General features: G+C 43.0%; 1 protein-coding gene across 1 annotated transcript; it reads right to left on the bottom strand.

Moving 5' to 3' along the window:
- Positions 1–687: 687 nt before the first annotated feature.
- Positions 688–19,690, bottom strand: FBXO40 (F-box protein 40). Its single transcript, XM_046659906.1, has 5 exons — positions 19,449–19,690; positions 19,227–19,337; positions 9,296–9,328; positions 6,493–8,406; positions 688–4,030 (listed from the first exon to the last, which is right to left on the bottom strand). Exons 3-5 carry the CDS (start codon positions 9,296–9,298, stop codon positions 3,815–3,817), a joined length of 2,133 nt encoding a protein of 710 aa, XP_046515862.1. The 5' UTR covers positions 9,299–9,328; positions 19,227–19,337; positions 19,449–19,690; the 3' UTR covers positions 688–3,814.
- Between the last annotated feature and the right edge of the window lie 1,155 nt (positions 19,691–20,845).

Below are 20,845 nucleotides of genomic sequence, written 5' to 3'. Positions count from 1 at the left end.
AGATTTGGCCAACAAAAAAAAGACTAAAGCTAAGAGGCTCCAATCAGATGTTAAGAGGATTTAGAGTCAGAAAGAGTGGCCTCTACTAGGGAAAGTCCAGGCTTCCTTGTAACTGGATGACTGAAATTGATGGCCAACAAAGAGGGTAGATGGAGGAAGCTCATGAAACTTCTGTGTTATCCAGGGCCAAAGCTGATAGGAAAAGAGGTGAGGATATTTGAACAACCACTGATGGGTAAAAAGAGAATCACCAGGTAAAGCATGGAGATGAAGGAGAATGAGAGGCCAGGGCGTGGTGAGTTTATTCCAGCCCCAGCCCTTTGGGCTCAGCAAGGTCTGAGATAGGAGATTCTAGGAAAAATCAAATAAAATCTAAACAAAAGTCAGAGATTTGGTGTAAGGGATCTTTGGTTCATAGGACATAGAAGTCTGTACTGTAACCTGTGTCTGAAGTTGGGTCTAGCTTTCAGTGATGGAGAAGACAGTGGGATCAAGTGAGATCCATAGTTGCTCTAGGACTTCATAAAATGGTGAGCTGCCCACCTGCCTAGACCACTGCATTCCTCAGGCTTGTGCCCTGGCTTTTCTTTAAGATATACCCTCCTCTGTTTTCACAATGACTTCTATGCCAGTGAATCACAAATCTGTCTTTAGAGCTAACTTACAAGAGTCACCCAGTTAGCCTTCCAGAGTGCAAAGCGGCTTTTATTTCCACTTATAGATACATTGGGATTTCCAGTATACAGAGGTAAGTGACCGTAGATATACACAATCTCATTCTTCACTTCAGTTTGATTTGACATCACACATAGATCAGACTTTTACATGATTTCCCTAGTACATCTCCAAGTCCCACGTTGATTATCACTTTTCCCTTCATTATAAGACAGAAACTTCCTTTCCAGATCCCTATGCTATTAAGGTAGCAAGGTCCTTTCTGCCTCGGTTCCACAGACCTCACCCTCTGTATTCAGCTGATCTCTTCTCTAGACTGACTTTCCTGGTGCTGATACTCATCAAGAGCTCTGCTCAGAGACATCTCCCCATCCAGGCTCCTATTCCTGAGTACACGGTCCTTTTTCATTCCCCTCAGCTGCTTCTTAATCTGAAGCCATTTCTAGCTGTCTTGCCTCTGTCAGATAATGCTTGCTGCTCATACTGCCCAATACAGCCTCATCTCACTAATCAAATCCTCTTCTGTCTAATCCACAGTCTCTCTAAAAGGCTTCCCTTTGCTCCCACTGCCCTTTCACCATGAAATGTGCTTGTGGGAAGACCAGTGGACATCTGTAGTATTCTGGTTTACCGCAACATATATAATTCGATATCTTATCAAACACGTTTGAGGATGTTGATCAATTCAATATTGCTCTGAAGGCAGCCACTGGGAAAGGCAAGTGTGACTGGACGTGTGCAGCCCACTGAGCGTTGCAGCACTCTCCTGACTGCTCTCCCGAGCCTGGGCTGCCCAGACTGTGAAGGAAAAGCCGTCTGTGCTCTGCCTTTCTCTGTTCTTCTCATCCATCTAACAGTAGCCCTTGATTCTCATCTCCCTTGGTCTACAGCTCCCCTTTCTCTCTTTTTCTAGTAAAATAAGAAACCCAGAGTGGACTTTAGGGGTTTTCTTTCTCCATACAGGAGGGATTAGATTCAAAACACATGAAACTGACACCTGGCGAACTCTTCCTCTTCCCCAACTTCAGTGTTTGGTTGTTTCCAGTTACTCATCTTCACTGAATAAAATCTTAGCTCACACTCGTTATATTTTTAGAAAATGGTGCCTTATATACAAATGTAAAATATAAACCAAACAGTAAGGATTAGGAAAAATAGAGTCACATTACCAAATAGTACCAAGCGGCACATAATAATGAAAAGATGAGCAAATTTCTACTCTGTGACTTGCTCTAATGCCTTCTTAACTCTTCTCAGAGGTGTCGTCTACTCCATCTACACCAGCTCTGGACCATGTTCAGAGAGACCCAGGCAATAACAAGCATCCAGATTGACTAGACTTTTTTGTGGGCTAAGGTCTTTGTTCTCTGCTTCCCCACAATGCTGTCTTCCTTTTCTCTTCTTTCTCACCTGCCTGAGGACAGCTAGGACTGCCGGGAAAATGGCACCACTTAAGGCGAGAGAGAGAGATAAACACAAGATAAATAGCTCAACTTTCCTGGCTCCAGCTACACTTGGAGAGAGCTGAAAGGATGTACTTTTGCACATGACCCAAGGACATGAAGCCACATCAAACAAATCAGCTCCATCTGGTTCCCAACTTAAAATCACCATGTGTCTAAAATCTATTTAGTAAATAAAGAAGAGCTGCATGAAATCGTAACCATTGTAGATAACCCCGCGAGATAAGATTTTGCTGTACTAAAAAGCTGATCCTAACTTTCTGCCACTGGTATGTCATCCTTTAGAGCAGTGCTTCTCAACTGGGAGCGATTTTGCTCCCAGTGGGTAGTTAGCAATGTCTGGAGACATTTTTGGTTGCTACAGCAGTAGGGGTGCTACTGGTATCTATTGGATAGAGGCCAAGGATGCTGCTAAATATCCTATAACACACAGGACAGGCCCTTACGACAAGGAATTATCCAGCTCAAAGTGTCATTAGTTCCCAGAAACCCTCCTTTAGGGGATACTATTTCCTATTGTGTATTGTTATTTTACTTTTGTTCTCATGAGTATTCACTGTTTGTTACCAAAAAGCAGTATCACCCATTTTCGATAGACTGGAGTAGTGACCAGGAATAAGCAGGAGCAATTACAGGGAGCCACTATGTTCGTATGTCTGTCTTCCCAAGATCCCCCACGGGGTACTCAAGTGGTCTCCAGGACATGGCGACTCGTGCCACAGGAACTACAGTGGGCCTTGTCTGAACTTTGCTAAATGTGTGGCCTCCTTGGGCTACCCTGTGGGTTCTGGCATAACACTGAGTTGGTGTTAGTGTCTTGTGGTCATTTCAGATAGCCTAGGGTGGTGCTGGGATATGCCTATGCTCTCCCTAACCCAGACCAAGAATATAATTTTCAGAAGAAAAGGACCTGGACTCTTAAGTCATTATTAAATGCTTAAAAGTAGGCTTGTGGATTTTTGTCCTAATTTTCTCCAAAAATATAGGGTCTCCTTCGGACTCTTCTTCATTTTTCAAGGCAGTCCTTCTATGCGTTGCCAAGATTCTACACAACAAACTCTGTGTCCTCATTTCTGCCTCTCATCCTTTGGCCTGTGGTATCTTCAAGGCTGCTGTGCGCAGCCAAGATCTCTATTCTTTCGGGCTGTGTCTGGACTATTTTAGAGGCAGTGGGGCGACTAAAGGAAGCCCTGGACTTGACTGTCAAGAAAACCCCCGCTCCACAACCTTCAAACTGTGTGCCCTTCATGCTGGGTGCCCTGGGAGGCACCTCAGTCCCCATCCCTGCATTTCCTGCCCCATAAATTTGAAAGTGCTGTAAACTGAAAAGCTCTCCACAAAAGCACAGGCCTGTGCTGGTTATGGGATTTCACTGCTCTCTCTTCTCCTAAGCACTTGGGCTCATCTTCCAAATAGCCTCAAGTTATTTATCTTCTCCTCAAACTGATTTATTTTAGAAAAAAAAAGTTATCAATAAGGCACTATAGCAATTGTACAAGCCACGGCTTAGGAAATTCTTAGCCCTTGTGCAACTGCTCAGGTTTTGAAGGACATCGCGTGTTGCAATACACCCAGGTAAGCACATATGCAGTTTATAGAGGAAAGTTCCCAAAATCACACTCCGTCCTAGTGTTAGAAACTCTGAGGGGGAACCAAGAACGGCGGCATCTGAATCTTTAGTAGGCGTGTCTGCCTCGTGCTCTGGCTCTAAAGGTGGTGACTAAGCTCTCTCGGGCCTGCTCGCGGGGCTGACACATGCTGGTCAAAAGAATCGGGTCAGTCTTGTGCTCTACAATGTTGAAAGGACAGGCCTTCAGGTGCTCAGACATGGAAGCAACTTCATTAAACTCCCAGCTCTTGATTTTGGAGAACAGGCTGCTGAACTGCCAGATCTGTTAGGAAAGATAGAAGCTCAGACGTCAACATTGGGGCAATACCCTCAGGCTAGCTTTATTTGAATAGTATAAGGAAAGGCCTTTCTGTTTTTCTGTTCTTTGCTTCCAGAGAGAATTTTGTGGCTGCTGTGGACATTTGTTAGTTCCTTCTGAAGCATCCATTTCCTAGTTCCCCCTTCCAATTGGTAATCTTCCCAGCCAGCCAGGTAGTTGTGTGGGCATGACTAACACCATCTGCGTATTGACACACATTCATCTCCTATCCCCAGCAATAGTGATTAGTTCTAGAATAGACACATCGTTCAAATCAGGACAATTAGTGGCAATGAGACTCTACTCCCGAAATTTTGTTTGAGATGTCAAGAAGCAGATTCTCTTTTTCCCTCTGTACTTGAACTGGGAAGTTGCTGCCTTAGGAGTTGCAGGCAGCCATCAGGGACCACCAAGGGAGAAAGAATGGAACCACTAGTGAAGAAGTAGAGATAAGAAATAGAAAGAAAAAGGTAATTTGGGGGCATTTTGAGCTTCTAGATCAAGCCTTACCTGTAGCCATTACTTTGAACTTTCTAGTTATATGGGTCAATAAATTACCTTTTTTGTTTATGCCATTTTAAGTTGGTTTTCTATTGCTTGAAACTAGAATCATTCTAACTAATAAGAGTCTTACTAGAACAGAAACCTCAGGAAAACTCTAGGAGTCTGTTACTCAAATTCCCTCTGGCCTTTCCGCCTAGGATATGGTGGCAAAGTCACTAGTTTTAAAATTTGGCTACAAGGGTGGGCATAATCTGATACCTTTTCAACTTGACCACTTCACCCTTAGTTTCCTGTCATTGTTCTTATGTAAGAAAAGTATTTCCTGAGATCTTGGAACTATTTCCCTTTTTACTTTAAAAAGCCATTTTAATACGAGCATCCTTCAACTCCAACAAAATTCTCTTTCTTCCTTTCTGCAAGGAAATTAGTTTGTCCCAAATGATAGTTAAGAGTGGTCACCAATCACTGAATTGGGGACCAAAGTGAGCCAAAAAATAATGGAATTTCTAGTATGAAAATTAAATTATTTACATCTGATTTTACAGCGGAAGATATGAAGCTGTTCCAGACTATGCAGTTTCCCAGGGCACGGTCTTGGTTTCACTCATGTTTATCCCTAACAAGTGGTTAGCCGGCAGTCAGTGTCTATTTAACACGTGGATGCAGGCATGGATACATGAGGGAGAGTCTCATAATTCTTTGTTGAGGAGACTGCTCAGGGAATAAATAATGGAAAATACACAAGATGTTTTAGACATAACCAATAAAAATAGATGCGAACAACTCTAACTTCCCAACGCCAGTTTACATATACCCACATATTGGGAAAAAAGTCAACAGTGAGATTATGGAATTATTGACCTAAATGGCCATCATAAATTTGTGGTTTATATTACCCACAAATTTACCATGAGACTGGATGCTAAGAGCACCTTGGACACGATGAATTAGGAGTCTCACTTCTGTGTGGTACAAGCTGATAGAAGTTATAATATAGATAAACAACCATAACCTGACTAAGGAAAAGGAACAAGGTTTTTCCAAAGGGAAAGATTCTTTGATTTATACAGCAGAGTCATTTGAAAAATTAAATAGGCTTTGAACTAGGGGAAATCAGTGGATCAAATTATTTTAGAATTTCAAAATGCCTTTAATAAAGACAAAACCCATTTAAAAAAAATTAGTTGACATGGGACTGAGGAGAATTTGTTGGCATACTATGTCAATCAGAATCCAGGCAGGAAACAGATGGCACACTTAAACTGGGTAATTTGAAGAGAATTTTAAAAAGGAATGATATGTAAATGTGCGGGGAGGGTGTAGGAAAGACACAAGATGTAGTATAGCACCTGGGCTAGCAACAATCTAGAATATTACTGCCCTGGGCCTGAAAGTGAAGAAGAACGGAGGTCATTGGAATACAGAATGAGTAATTGTGTGAATACTGATAGAGCCACCTTCAGCGGAGAGAAAAGCCAGTGCAAAGTGTCACGGAGGGAGAATGATGCAGGGAGGAAGCCAGAAGAATAGATATGTCAACCTCACCCTTCTCCCTCCCTCCCATCTCCCAATGACACTCCCATTAGATTAGCCCAACTGGAAGCTGGAGGGCAAGGGAGCTGGTTAAGGCCATCTGTAGAACTCAGCCTCCTGGGGGACAGATCACAGTAGAGAAGGTTGGAGAATGGATCATGTGAGCAAACAGAAGATATCCAGCACACATACATATGGATAAACAGGCACTGCTATCTGTATTGTCATGTATAGTTTATGGGTCTATCTCCCCTACTAGAGTAATCTCCTTGAGTTCAGGGACTATGTCTTATTCCCAGTAGCCTAGTACAATCTTAGTGCCTAGAACAGTGCTTGGCACGTACGAGGCTCTTAATAAATATTTGTTGAATGAATGAGTGTTTACTTGCCTCTCTGTGGACTTTCCAGGAGGTGCCTCCATGGGAATATCTTTTCTTCTTCCACTGCAGGAGGACCATCCCCCTCTCTTGTAACAAAGTGGCACAGATATTCCTCATCAGCACAGACACCTGGGAGAGCTGGGACAGGCTGATGCTGTCCAAGAACCCAGCAATGTACTGCAAAACCTCCAGGGGCAGGCTGGTTAGAGAATTCTGGTTTTTTCCTCCATGGCTTGAGAGGTGGTTGTTCTTCTTTCCCTCACTGAGCTCTGAAGCAACCTCCGGCTTGATGGCAAAGGTCTTCAGCTCCTGACTATAGATGACTTTTGCCTTTTGCCCTGGGGGACGGAAATGGTTTTGAATAAATGTACATCCCAAGTAGGCGAGGGGGCATCGATGCTGGAACCAGCCGTTGAGACATGACTGAATGTCTGTGTGGACGTTCTTGAAGTGTAGGGGGAATTCATCCCTCCTGAAGAATTTGTTGCAAGTGAAAGTGAAGGCAGAGCTGCTCTTGTTGTGCCTCCTGGTCACAGACTCACTGTGGAGCTCCACATGGAGCCCACCCGGTTCGGCAGTGGTTAGGAGGTCAGCCAGCACCGTCCCAGAGGAAAACTGTTCCGGCTCAAAATTGTATGTCTGTGTAGCAAAATCCATAAACAGCCCGTCAATGCTCCTGGATTCAGAGATGACATGACCTTTGAGTTCTCTTTCCAAAGCACACAGGAGGGTGGTCTTGATGAGATCTGATTTGGGCAGGTCCTCCACAGTGATCCCCAAATCTGAAGTATCTACTGCCTTGTGTTCACCTGGCCTACAACTCAACATGGCATCTCCAAGGCGAGCCCGCTTCCCACAGTAGCTCACAGGAACTTTGAAGGTGTAAACAGTCTTCACTTCCTGAGCTTCCAGATTGCCATAAACAAAGTCTCTTTCCTTAGGTGTACAAGCAGCCATCTGACCAAAGTGAATAAGCATCCTCCCATTGTGCACCAGATACATATTATAGTCCTTTGCATCCACAGCCGTTTTCAGTCTTTCCAGAACACCATCCTGCCAAGGGGCAAGCCCTGTCGTTTCCATGGCTCCATGAGAGTCCTGCTGCTTCTGGTTTTCCTGCGGTTCTTTCTCATTGGCAGTATCTTCTTTTACCATGTTATTGCCATTGGAAATCTGTTCTTTCCCTGGGCCTTTCCTGCTCTTGCTCTCACAGCTCGTTGATGAGTCTGTTAAAGCAGAAGCTGCATGCTCTTTGCTGAACATATTTTCCCACTTGTCAAACTTGGCCAGGTCCATCCCTTCTTTGGTTTTGGCTAACACCTCTCGTTCTTCTTGACTCAGCTCTACCATCTCTCCGTTAGTTGCTGACAGAGAGTCGTTTGATACCAACCTGGCATCTGCTCCACCCACTGCTCCTCCCATTTCCTCCCAACTGGCTTCACCATTCATAATAGGTTCCTCTTCAGTGGGCTCTCTGGTTTCTGGGAAAAGTTCTACCATTTTCAGAGATCTGAAAAGGACCTTCTGGTCCTGGAGGGCCAGGGCTGTGTCCAAACACTCCTCACTGGGGGTCTCTTTCATGATGTTCTCATGAAGGGTTGTTTCAGAGTCCACGTTTGGCCAGCGGTTCCACTCCATGGAGCAGCAGACCACACTGGCGGGGCACACTTGCAGGTGCTTGGCCAGCTTGTGGCGGGACATGGAAAGGGGGCAGCCATATTCAGAGTTGAGACACGGAACCTGCTCTAAGGGACAGAGAAGCTCATGTTCTGCCTCTTTGCACATGTGGAAGGTAGCGCCACAGGACAGGTGGCAGTTTATCACCAGGCAGGAGACATTGGGCTCCACAGGAACATGGCAGTGACGGTTGAAGCATCTCTCACAATGCCTGTGCTGCCCTGGTGGAGGCCTGCGTGTCCTGCCCTGGAGACACCAGAGGAGGGGGAAAGAGAAAACAAATGACTGCTGGAAGAGAAGCTTTATGTATGTCTGTGACCATGTTTTAACTGACTTATTTCCTGTCTGTACATGCTTATTATAGGAACCTTGGAAAATACAGAAAATCATAGTGAAGAAAGCAAAAATCACTCATAGTCCCACAATCCAGAAATAACATCAACTCTTTTCTTTATTTTTCAATAGTTTTATTCTATGTATGTAGTAGACATGGTTAGAATAGAAAAAAAAGTTGAATGTAATGGACTACAGTGTTGATAATTGTTGTTTTTGAGTTGTGGATTATGGGTGATTTATATTACATAGTTAATCCTATGCATACAATTTTGCAGCCTGCTTTTTAACTTGCTATTATTACGTGAGACTGGACTGTATCATTAGTTATTCTTTGCAAACTTGCTTCATAATGGCAGTGTAACATTCCAGAATGAGTGTGCTGTCGTTCATTTAACCAACTACCACCAAGGGGTGTGCTAGGAGGACGGGGGCCATGTCTGGTTGTGTTCACATCTGCAGCCCCAGCACCTGTGACAGGTCCTGGACCACTGTGGGTACTCAACAATATTTGCTGATTGAAGGAATTGTTAGCCATTTAGATTATTGCTGCATTTTTTGCTTTTTCATTTTTGAAGTTTTACTAAAAACCTTTCCTTACAAATCTTTCTCAGCTCTCTGCTTTCCCCCTTCTCCGTGTCAATTTCTTCTAGGTTCTTCTCTAGCATCTCTGGTTTGGCAAAAAGCCAATAAATACCATCAAACCATAAGGACAAGTCTGCCAGCTGCTTGGGCTTTAGGCTAAATGAAGCCAGAACCGGAACTCTGAAAGGTGAAGATCCAGTAAGCCTCTGGTACTTACCATAGCTTCCCAGTTTCTTCGTGCTTTGTAATTCTAGGGAAAAATAGGAAAGTATGTACATCAATGATTAGTAAGAAAAGAATTTTGGTTATCTCAATTAGCAGGGACCGAAGAGACTTCACATGCTCTCTCACTTAATTCCTTCCACCACCCTGGAGGTAAATGCCATTGCCTCCGTTTTATAGCCAAGGAGATGGAAGCTGAAGTTAAATGACTTGTCCAAGGTTATACAGCTGCTAAGTGATGGAATCAGATTCCAAGCCAGGCCACGCTAGCCCGTGTTCTTTTCACTGACCACACTGGCCTCAGATGGGGCATCTTACCAGCCATGGGATGTGTAATTTATGCTTCCTGTAGCTTTTCTCCATTGTCCACCAACAATTATCCTGACATTCCAAACCTCCCTCCAATCTGGCCCAAATTACCCTTCTGGCCTTCTCTCCCACTGGGGTTTCATCTCTACTTAGAGGTCAGCCTTATATCTAGCTTGGTCTGGGGCAGTGGACAGGTGTCTGGGAAATATCTATCACGTGTCATTCACCCTGGTGTATTCAGCTGTGCCGTGGCTAAAGCAGGGCTCAACCCCAGAGGCCCCAGAAGCAGGCTGAGTGGGGACTCGGGCAAGCAGAAGAGGAGATGCCCTGCCTTCAGGGGAATACAGCTCCTCAGCTCTGATCTATTGGTCCCATGTGGGAACGTGTTGCCAGATCTTCTGGTTTTTCAGAGAAACTGGGGATGCATATTTTTGTGAGTGGTAGTACAGTGCAGTGGTTAGAAGGCAGACTGCATGGGATTCAACCCTGGAACTACAAGTCGGTAGCTGTGAGACTTGGGGAAAGTTCCTTAACCTCTTTGTCCATGAGTTTCCCCATCTGTACAGGGAGGCTGATAGCAGTCCTTGTCTCATCGTGCTGTTGTGAGGAGGAAATGAGTTAAACATACCTGAAACTCTAAGAACAGTACTTGTCTTGTAGGAAGTGATCTATACATGGTTGTTCTTATCAAACAGGTGTTTTATATTTCATTGTAATGCAAAATATTTTATTACATAATATATCAAGATAAAAATCCTTGGAATTTTAAATGTTGGCAACTAATTTAATTTTTTTGAAAAACCTCTATTTGGGCCAAGGAAAATGTCTGTGCAGGCTAGATAGGCTCTGTAGTTCCCTGTTTGCAATACCTGGTCTAGAGAACTTGTAGTATAATTTCAGCACTGTTATTCTGGAATGGGGTGGGGTGGCGTGCAGGTGGGGTTAGCATCTGAAAGTCAGAAGATGCAGTCTTTTTAAATTTTATTTTATTTTTCTTTAGGATTTGCCAATTCATTGTGGGTGAATTTTCCTCCAACTTTTAAAAAATTTCAAATATACAGGAAAGGTGAAGGTGTTCCTATATGTAATGGAACACCCAAATATACTCTACCAAGATTTGACAATTAACATTTTGCCACTTTTGCTTTCTCTCTCTCTCTTTCTTTCTCAATACACACACACGCACAGATTTTTGGCCAAGCTACTTGAAAATAAGTTGCTGATATCATGACACTTCATCCATAAGTAATTTAGCATCTATTTCCTAAGAATAAGGACATTTTCCTTTGTAACTGCAGTAACATTATCTCACCTCAGAAAACTAAAAATAATTTTCTAATATTATGTAACATGCTGTTTATATTCAAATTTCCCCAATTGTCCCCAAAATATCTTCTATACTTTTATTTTATTTTATTTTTAGTTTTTGAATGAGGATCCCTTTAAGGTCAGTTTATTACATTTGGTTGGTAAGTCTTTTTAGCCTCTTTTAATATGGAAAAGCCCCCTCAACTTTTCTTTTTCAGAAGAGAGAGCCTTAAATCTCAAAGAAATTGTTGTTCATTTATGTATTCATTTGTTCATCCATTCATTCAACAAATATTTGTTGATTACCTGCTATGTGCCAAGAAGTGAGCATAAGGGTCACCTGGCTGCTTGTTAAAGTGGTTCTTAAACACTACAGTTCATTAGAAGCAGTTGTGATGCTTGTTAAATCTATAGCTGTGCACTGTTCTGTATGGTAGCCACTGGCCACATGTGGCTCAATTAATCAAAATGAAATAAAGTTAATAATTCAGTTCCTCAGTCATACTAGCTACATTTCAAGTGCTCAGTAGCCACATATGGTTGTTAGCTACTCTATTAGACAACAGAATAGAACATTTCCAACTTCATGGAAAGTTCTATTGAACGACACTGCTATGGATGGACACTGGCTGCACCCCAAACCTGAGTGAGGGGTGTGTCCTGGAATTTACACTGTTAACACATTCCCCATCAGATTCTTATGCACTGAGACTACTGAGTTGAAAGAGGGATCATACCAGAGTGCCCTATACCCCTAATAGTCTGCCTGAATCAGGAGATAGATGAGAAGCTGCAAGCCAGAGCATCAACAGGTTCAGGACCCAGTAGAAGATAAGTCAAGGTGTTAAAGCCAGAGAGGGCGCTGAGCAGAATGGAAAGGCTCTGAGGGTTGGACTGAAAGGGAGCAGAATAGGATTGGGCAAGGAGCACATCTTTTGGATGTAAGAGTCCACCTACTGGATCTTTGAACATACAATTCAACATTCAGGTAGGCTCCTGCCATATTCCAGATCACTCCTGGGGGAAAAACATCCGTTGTGGATTTATTTTGGAAATTCTTAAGTATTAGGCTCAAGCATCTGGAATTATTTAGTACTCAATAAGGAAAGATTTAACATTGTAATTGGGGTGTTAACTAGTAGTGGCGGAGGGATGGAATGGGAGGACCTAGACTTAGAAACTGCTATGTAGAGAACGTGATGGAGGCTTGAATAGTTAAGACTGATGACAGTAAAAATAGGCAAGATGAGAAAGATAGAAGACATTACAAGGGCAATAAGTTAACATTTTTGATTCTTGCTGGAGATGGGGGAAAAAGCAGAGTCAAAGGAGATGCCAAGAATTTGAACCAAGAAGAAAGAATATTGGGTATAATTCTGAGAAAAATAGAGGTCTGATGAGGGAACTGTTTTGGGAGGAAAGATGGGTCCAACAAGTGTAACACAAGTTGCTTGAGGTGGTGACAGATCATGTGGATGGGAAGACGAGGGGTTAGAATACAGAGATGCAGACTTGGGAATTAGCCACTTAAAAGTGAGAGAGGAGCCATAACTGGGGAGATGAGAACACAGAATAGAAATTTGAGCCGTGAAGTACATAGCTGAGAATTATCACTTTGGGGACATTAGGAAGAAGTAGAGCCAGAGAAGGAGAGACCAGAAAGCTAAGAGAGTCAGGACTATGTTGCCCAGATGTAAAGGAAAGGGTGAGCGATAGCCTCAAATGCTGCTGTGAGGTTAAGAACAATGAAGACGAGGCCACTGCTCATGGCAGTTCCCCAAAGAGCTCTTGCCAGAGCAAATGTGGCATTTTAGCTGTGCAGTGGGACCCTTGGCCATTCAAAATGTGGTGTTTGCTTGGAGGGCAGGGGAAAGCTATTAAGCACGCACTCCAACATTGGAAGGGCCTGTGCCCTGGCTGGGAGAATGTGACCATCTGCTTTCTATTCATAAAAGACGTGTGTAGTGAGACCTCTGCCCCAGTAGCAGGGATGTGTATTGCTGGAGCGAGAGTGGTGACGAACTTTAAGCCCAATCATTTCTTACCCTTCAGCGTTAGAAAGTGTGGTTCTTAGCAACAGTGTTATTGAAGCTGGAAACATTTGTGGTGGAGCCTTATTGCTCAACATCTCTTTGAAGTTATTTGAAAATATCCCTTTAGGAGAAAAGGAAAACAATTCATGCAGGCAAAAAAGATGCTGTTGTTGTTTTTTTCATACTGCTATTTAAAGATCTTCTGCCAGGCTCTGGAGCTACACCAGGTGAGTGACTTTGAGAAAGGACATATGCTGAGCAGAAAGACACAGTGAGTGAGGACCACACTTTGGAGAAGTTTGACTGTAGAGGGAAGGAGAAAGACAAATACAGCCTAAGGGCATAAAAAAATCACATCTGAACCTTTTGTTGTGTATCTGGGGGAAATTGTTCCCAATGAGATAAAGGACAATCCAAAATTCTTGATAGTCTAATTATTGCTGGGTAAGCAGGGTGACTGACCATCCTGGTCTGTCTGAGACTCTCCTGGTTTTCGCACTGCAAGTCCAAGGTCACAGGAAACCTCTTAGTCACAGGCAAACTTGAACAGGTGATTGATCACCTTAGGTTGGAGCCAAGTGGTGTTTCCAAGTTAATCAAATTAGATATATCATTGGTTGTCTTGTGACATAAGATGCCCTGTTCTCCTAATTTCTGTTCCAGTGCAATGAGTGACTGGATCCTTATTCTCCATGGGGTTTGTCTGACTTTCCTGGGTTGAATGGTTTCTCTGTATTTTGGATGTCACAGAGGAAGGAAAATAAGATATTAGAGCCTAACGTGTTTTACATTATATGTCCTTTAATTTTCCCAATAACCATGTGAGGTGGATATTACTGTTTCCAGTTTGCAGGTAAGGATATTGAGGCACAAAGAGACCTAAGTTTGTCTGGCTTCAAATTCTGTACTCTTTGCTCTATCACACTGGTTCCTCAGAGACCCACAGAGACATATGTGGTCTATCCCCAAGATTTGGGGAGAATGCAGGCCCGTGGCTTGAGTCTATCAGGGGAGAGCCTCTCTTCCCCCAGATGGGGCACAGAAAGGTGTCTATATGTATAATCTTTTTGGGTTGTAGAGGAGCCAGATGCTCTTCGTTAGGAAGCACTTCCATCTCTATGATGATTTTTTTTTTGTCCTCCTCTTGACCACATTCCATACTATGCCCCATCTGAAGAGTAGAAACAAGAAGAATACCCAGGTCCCATGGCTTTGCATTTCAGGGAATACAAATGTAAAAAGGGAAGCTTTTTAGGGTTAAAAATCTGCACTGCAATATGAATTTTGAGATTTAAAGTGAAACAGACTAAATCAAAGCATGTAGATTATATAAACTCTTCATTGTGAAAAAACTGGCAATTCTATGCCCGAAACAGAGTATGGTTATCTAACTGTCATTTCCTCCTCCAGTTTCTATGCCCCTGTGTTCACCTCTAAATTCTTGTTTCCTGTCTGAAAAGGCAATACATTCCATCCTCTTAAAAGTGAACCTCAGAGCCAGCCCTGATGGCCTAGTGGTTAAAGTTTAGCACGCTCCATTTTGGTGCCCTGGGTTTGGTTCCCAAGCACAGAATCACACCACTCATCTGTCAGTAGTCACACTGTTGCAGTGGCTCACATAGAAGAACTAGAAGGACCTACAACTAGAATTTACAGCTATGTACTGGGGTTTTGGGGAGGAAAAAAAGAAAAGAACCTCATCCAAGTCTATGGCCAAAATAATTTCCTCGAAATATGAATTTTAAAGTTTCCCTGTCTAGAGGAGACAGCAGTCAAAATCATATAATTTAGAATTAAACAGTTCAAAGACCTTACTGATTTTTTTTTTAGTGGATGTACTGGAGGCAGTTTAAATGGAATATGAGTAGATGGAAAGACTAGGTGCATGCGTTTGAGGAATGGATATTTCTTTAAAGAAAGAGGGGAGAGTTCAGAACCTGGCAAGAGAGCAGAAACTTTATCTGATGTAGGTTTGTGGCGCTGTGTGGCCCGCTCAGATAGCAGTAAGTTAATAAGCAAAGGCAAGTCAGCTAGAACAGTAGTCGTTACCGCGTGGTACCCAGACCAACAACATTGGCATTCCATGGGAACTGGTTAGAAATGTAAATTATCGGGCCCTACCTAATCAGACTTGCTGAATCAGACCTCCTGAAGCCCGCCGATTCTGTTGTAAGCTCAAGTTTGAGAACCACTGAGCTAGAAGAAGCTTGATATTGTGTACTCTCAATCACAAAGGAACTACTGCCCAGTTAGGTAGGAAGCCTTGGAGAAGGTCTGAAAGGGCGGCAGGCAATGCTATCCACCTCTTTCCATCTCTGCCACCACCGCCAGGTCCAGGCACCATCATCTCTCGTCTGGTCTGGTGCCGTAGCTTTGTAGCAGCCTCACTTCTCCCATCTTGTGCCCCATAACCCATATTCACAAGCAGAAAGAGCGATTTTAACAGCTTTTAACATTAGGTCGTTACTCCCCTGCTTAAAATCTCCAGTGGACTCCCATCACAGGAATAAACTCTGATGTCCTTATCTTGGCCCAGAAGCCCCTGCATGAGTGTCCCCTCCTTGCCCCTTTTGTCTCGTCTCACTCCCTTGAGCACTTAGCTCCAGGCTTGCTGCTTATTCCTGTGTAGGGCCTTTGTACTTGCTCTTCTCACCAAAATTCTCCCCTTGCTCCTCATCTGCATCATGGACTCCTTCTTGCCATTAAAATTTCAGCTTACGTGTTAACTTCCACAAAGAGGCCTTACCTGACACCCTCAATATTAAGTAAATTAATGAGCACTCTCATGTATTAGCTAAGTAATTCTTGGCAAATTATTTAATCTCCCTAAAGCTAATTTATTCATCCATAAAATGGAGCTCCTAATAACCCACAGGATTGTGTGAGAATCAAATGAGATAAAGTAGAGAAAGTGTCTAATACATGAGTCACTCAGTTGTTAGCCTTCCTTTATCAGGAAGGTCATTCTCATGGTCACCTCCCTTGTCCAGGCTTTTATTTCTTCCTATTGCATCATTCCCACAGCCCTTGGCTGGCCTTTCAATTTTCAGTTCTTCCTCATTCCAATGTATCTTTTTTTTTTTTTTGAGGAAGATTAGCTCTTAACTAACATCTACTGCCAATCCTCTTCTTCTTCTTCTTCTTCTCTTTTTTTGCTGAGGAAGACTGGCCCTGAGCTAACATCCGTGCCCTTCTTCCGCTACTTTATATATGGGACGCCTACCACAGCATGGCTTGCCAAGCAGTGCCATGTCCACACCCGGGATCTGAACCAGTGAACCCCGGGCCGCCAAAGCGGAACTTGCGAACTTAACTGCTGCGCCACTGGGCCAGCCCCTCCAATGTATCTTATATACCACTACCAGCTTAATCATCTTCAAAGCCCATTAAAAAAAAAACCTTACCTCACTCCTTTAAGAATGTGAATTTCCCTAATTTCTCCCCTTTTTGGCCCCTTGTAATCACCACAAAGTATTTATTCCTTAACTCTTAGGAATTCAAATAGTACTTCACCAAGCCTGGAGGAGCTCTTAGACACCACAAAGGCAACCTAAGGGCGTCTTTGTTTCCTAGGCCCATGTATTGTTTACATATATTATTCTGTTCATTAAGAAAAAAGGAAGGTGTCCACTGAGGCTCAGCTTCGCTTTGGCAGCTGGCTGCCGGAGTCTGTACCACCTGAGGGAAGTTGCTGTGATGTGTGAGTGGTGAGAGAGAGTCTGATGAAGAGTGTGGATGGAGTAGAGGTGCTGTGACCAGTGGAGTGTGTTCAGGAGGGGAAAGGAGCTCTGACTTGAATACCAAGGAAGAGCGGGGATGCCCCTCTAAGGGACTGAGAGAGTGGGTACAGCCAACACCGCTCACAGCACTCATTCAACATTTATTGAATAGGATTGAATTGAATGAAACTGAATAGAACCCTAAAGAAGGCAGCATTTTGAAAGAGCTGTGAGAGCAACTTGAAACAGATTTAGGAGAAAAGTGTAATGATGTCAGATGTACGCTAATTAGGTTTTTTTTTTAAGGAAGAAAAATAAATGTTTTCCATTTTTTTAGGTTAATGTAGCCTTAGCTGAATGGAAAAAGAGTCTCTGGCTCTCATCATATGCTTTTCTTTTTTTCTACTTGACCTTGATGTTTTGTGGAGAGACTCTGCAGAAACCACAGGGCCACACAGAGCTACCTGTGTGGTGGTGGCCAAGGGCATTCCGGCAGCTTAAATGGTACCGAGGGCAAAAGAGAAGAGAGGTGATGACTAAGTGTTGCTGGCCAGCGAGGTCATGAGAAGGCAGATAGCAGGTATATTTAAATCACTGACTCAAGCAAAGAGAATGGGATTAACAGACAATAGCTTTAACATTCTTTACTATCATTTTAAAGGTAGCAGGCAAACAGGGGTGAGGTCAGGGCGATATTTTTAGGCAAGGGGCCTTCCCAGTACCCCTCACATGATGTCAGCCACTAACTATTTTACCTCCTCCTGTGGCTAGCCCCGGCAATAATTATTTATTCCTGAGCTTTAACCTCAGGGGAAGTGACAAGGTCAAAAGTTAAAGATCAGAGACAGTCTTTAATTCTTAACTTATTAACCAACCAATTAATTAGTTACCTTAATTATACATTGCTAACCTGTTTCCCTGCTATGGAGATGTTTAATTCCAGGGAAAGAAAATGTATAAAGTTAAATATTAAAGTAGTTCCTTTGCCTCTTGAGATTTTAAAACCACCTGTTGGCTGAGGATAGTTCCCACATCTGCTTCCATAATCCTGGGCTTCCGGGCTATGATTTCCGCACTTTCACTATACCCTAAAAACATAGCCATCCTTCGCCAAAGCTCTTCAACCTCGCCATGTGCGATTCTCCACTTATGCTAGAAATCTCTCTACTTTTAAACTTTCTAGTCATTTAATTAGCTAGTTAATGCTCATATCGTAATTATATTATTAGTATCAGTGTTTTAAATTACTGTTTTGTATTGGGCAAGAAAGTGCCAACTGGCCGAATTATCTAGGGGTAGCTGTGAGTCAGCCTGCCTGCTTGGTCACTCCTAGGCCAACACACCCCAGTCTTGCTAGGACCGCACCCCAGCACACACCGTGAAGACCTTGGTGCCATGGAAACCCTGACAAAACTAAATGAAGTTAGGCAATTATACACAGTGCATTTGACTGTGCCCAGCAAACAGGCATGATTATAACCCAGACACCTATAGTAGAGTTATGGGATGTGTCTGGAGGTTACAGAGGCAGGCAGGAAGGAACCAGGACTTAGGGTGTCTGGGTAGATCTCCTTTTACTTGGCATTGGTGGCATTAGTCTGTACACTGCAAAGTTCAGAGTGTACAGAATCTCTTTTGCTGCATAGGCCACTTCCCAGGATGTCCTTAGCTGAACTTTGAACTATATAACACTAAAGCGAGGCCCAGAGGAAAACAAGAAAATAAACAGTTCCCTTATCTCTGCCAATTTGTTTGTGCATGCAACACTATGCATTTATTCCAAAATCTAGAAATGATCTACCTATATTTTAAATCTTTTGATACCTCAAGTATCTTTAATCATCTTACTTTGTCCCTCTGGATGTACAAGTTTCAAGCTTGTAATAATTTTTGATTTGCATGCAAAAGCCTGTATAAGTTTTTCAACTTGTAAAATACTTTCACTTCTATTCCACAGATGTATTTTGGATTGAAGAGAACCGAGGAAGAGAGAACCATATTTAGGGGATATTTTTAGAGAAAAAAGGTTTTAAACTCTGCAGCAGAGTTTAAATAGTGTATGTGGTAAGTATGGTTGTGCCACATTTACCGGTAGTGTGACACAGGGGATGGAATTTAAAGTACCTGAGAATGACTTGCAATTAACATTGCAAATGCTGACTGGTGAAAAGATCACAGCATTTAGACTTTAGAAAATAGAAATCCTGGGTTCTGGGTCTTCTGCCTATTTCCTCACCATCTCCTCCCCCTGCACCCTGATCTGCCATCACCACCGTGCAACTTTAGAGATGTCATACAACCAGTCTGGTTGATTGTTGAAGAAAGAACCTAAGTTAGAAAGCAGGTAGTCTCTTCTTGCTCTAAGATGTTTGGTTCAAAACAGGAGATTACATATGGCTATAAAAGCGCCAATCTTTTCCCTCCACGTATAACTTAATTTGCTTGACAACCCTCTTGTCTTGCTCAGAGCAAAAAGGTGAAGTGCAGCTCAGCCTGTCTCCGTGTTCACCACTCCAAATGTTCCCCTGGTGCACCTGCTCGTGTTTGAAAAGCTTACCTTAATGGCACGGCTGAGTCAGCATCTGCTGCCCCTGTGTCCCTTGATTGTGAGCAAGCAGATCGCAGAAGGTGGCTGGGGGTTCATTCAGCAGCAGCAGAAGACAGAGTTCTGTTGACGAGGCAGGGAAAGGAGAGAAAACTTCAACAGAAATAGTTCAAGTGTTTCGAAGTTAAAAATAAAACTATATCACAAGAGGCAATGTGACCGGGCTCAGCTTACCATCTTTTCTTTCTCCTGCATTTATCAACACTTGGTCTCTGCTGGAGTGGCATCTAGCAGGGGAAGCCAGAAGGGAAGTAGGGTTTTATATCAATGGGTTTTCTTTCCCTTGAGGAAGGAGGAAAATCCCTTTCAGAGGGACCATTTTCAAGGCCAGAGCAGCCTCTCAGACTTCTGTGCGTGTAGTCGGCAGATCCAGCTGTGCTCACGGTGGCCGGTGGAGCATTCAGGACAGGCTGCTGCTCTAATTATAACCATGCTTTTCACCTAAACTCATCACTGGCTGAAGCAGCAGCTTGTGCAAGTGACGTGAGGTCCTGTTTCTGAATCTCCTATTTCTTGTCCTGTCACGTAAGTGGCTGTCCTCTCCTGGCCCTCTTCTTTCCCTCGTGGTTGGGAAAGGGGGAGTTTGGAATTCAGAAATCAGGCATAGAATTAGGGGTGTGAGAGAATTAGGTGTGCTGGGAGGCTTAGCTATCCCTTAGTGCAGTTTCCTCTTTTTACAGATGAGGGGACAGTGGTTTCGAGAAGTTAAATCGTTTGTCCAAGGTCACACAGCTTGCTAGTGGAAGAGCCAGAGGAAAGACTCAGTTATTCTAACTCTCAGTCTGGTGCTCTTTTTTATCTTCTTCAAAGAAATCCATTCAGCTAGCTTCTGAGGAGAGAAAATACATAATCCTGGCTTTGCTAATTTCTAGGTATATGGCTCTGACCAGGTTCCTTAACCACTGTCTATCTCAATTTTCCCAATCGTGAAATGGAGATGACAATTTTGGGTGTGACCATGTGTTAATATGTTAACACATTAATGTAGTAATCTAGATAAAGCACCTGTATGATGTCTAGCACATAACAACTACTCAAGAATGCAGTTATCTGAATGTACGGGCTAACAACAGATGTGCTAAATTCTGCTGTAATTAACAGACACTGAATTCCTTTTTCCCCTGGATTCTTCCATGCATATATGTCCATGTAGGTAAATGTATTTGGGGTGAGGAATTAGCAGTTGAAAATTATAAAAATTTTGTATAGTGATCTTGTATCCTGGAACTTTGCTGAACTTGTTTATTAGTTCTAATAATTTTCTTATGAATTCCTTAGGATTTTCTATATATAAGATCATGCCTATGTCCAGTATTTTCGCCTTAAGCATCTTTGCCATAGATATCTTTGCCACAGGCATTTTTGCCACATAACTACAGTCATGCACTGCATGACGTTTCAGTCAATGACGGACTGCATATACGACGGTGGTCACGTAAAATTAGTTCCATATAGCCTAGGTGTGTAGTAGGCTATACCATCTAGGTTTGTGTAAGTACACTGTACGATGTTCGCACAACAACGAAATCACCTAATGACACATTTCTCAGAATGTATCCCCATCAAGTGAC

This window comes from Equus quagga, chromosome 4 (assembly GCF_021613505.1).
Source record: "Equus quagga isolate Etosha38 chromosome 4, UCLA_HA_Equagga_1.0, whole genome shotgun sequence".
Lineage (NCBI taxonomy): Eukaryota > Metazoa > Chordata > Mammalia > Perissodactyla > Equidae > Equus > Equus quagga.
This window is presented reverse-complemented; position numbering and strand designations above follow the sequence as displayed.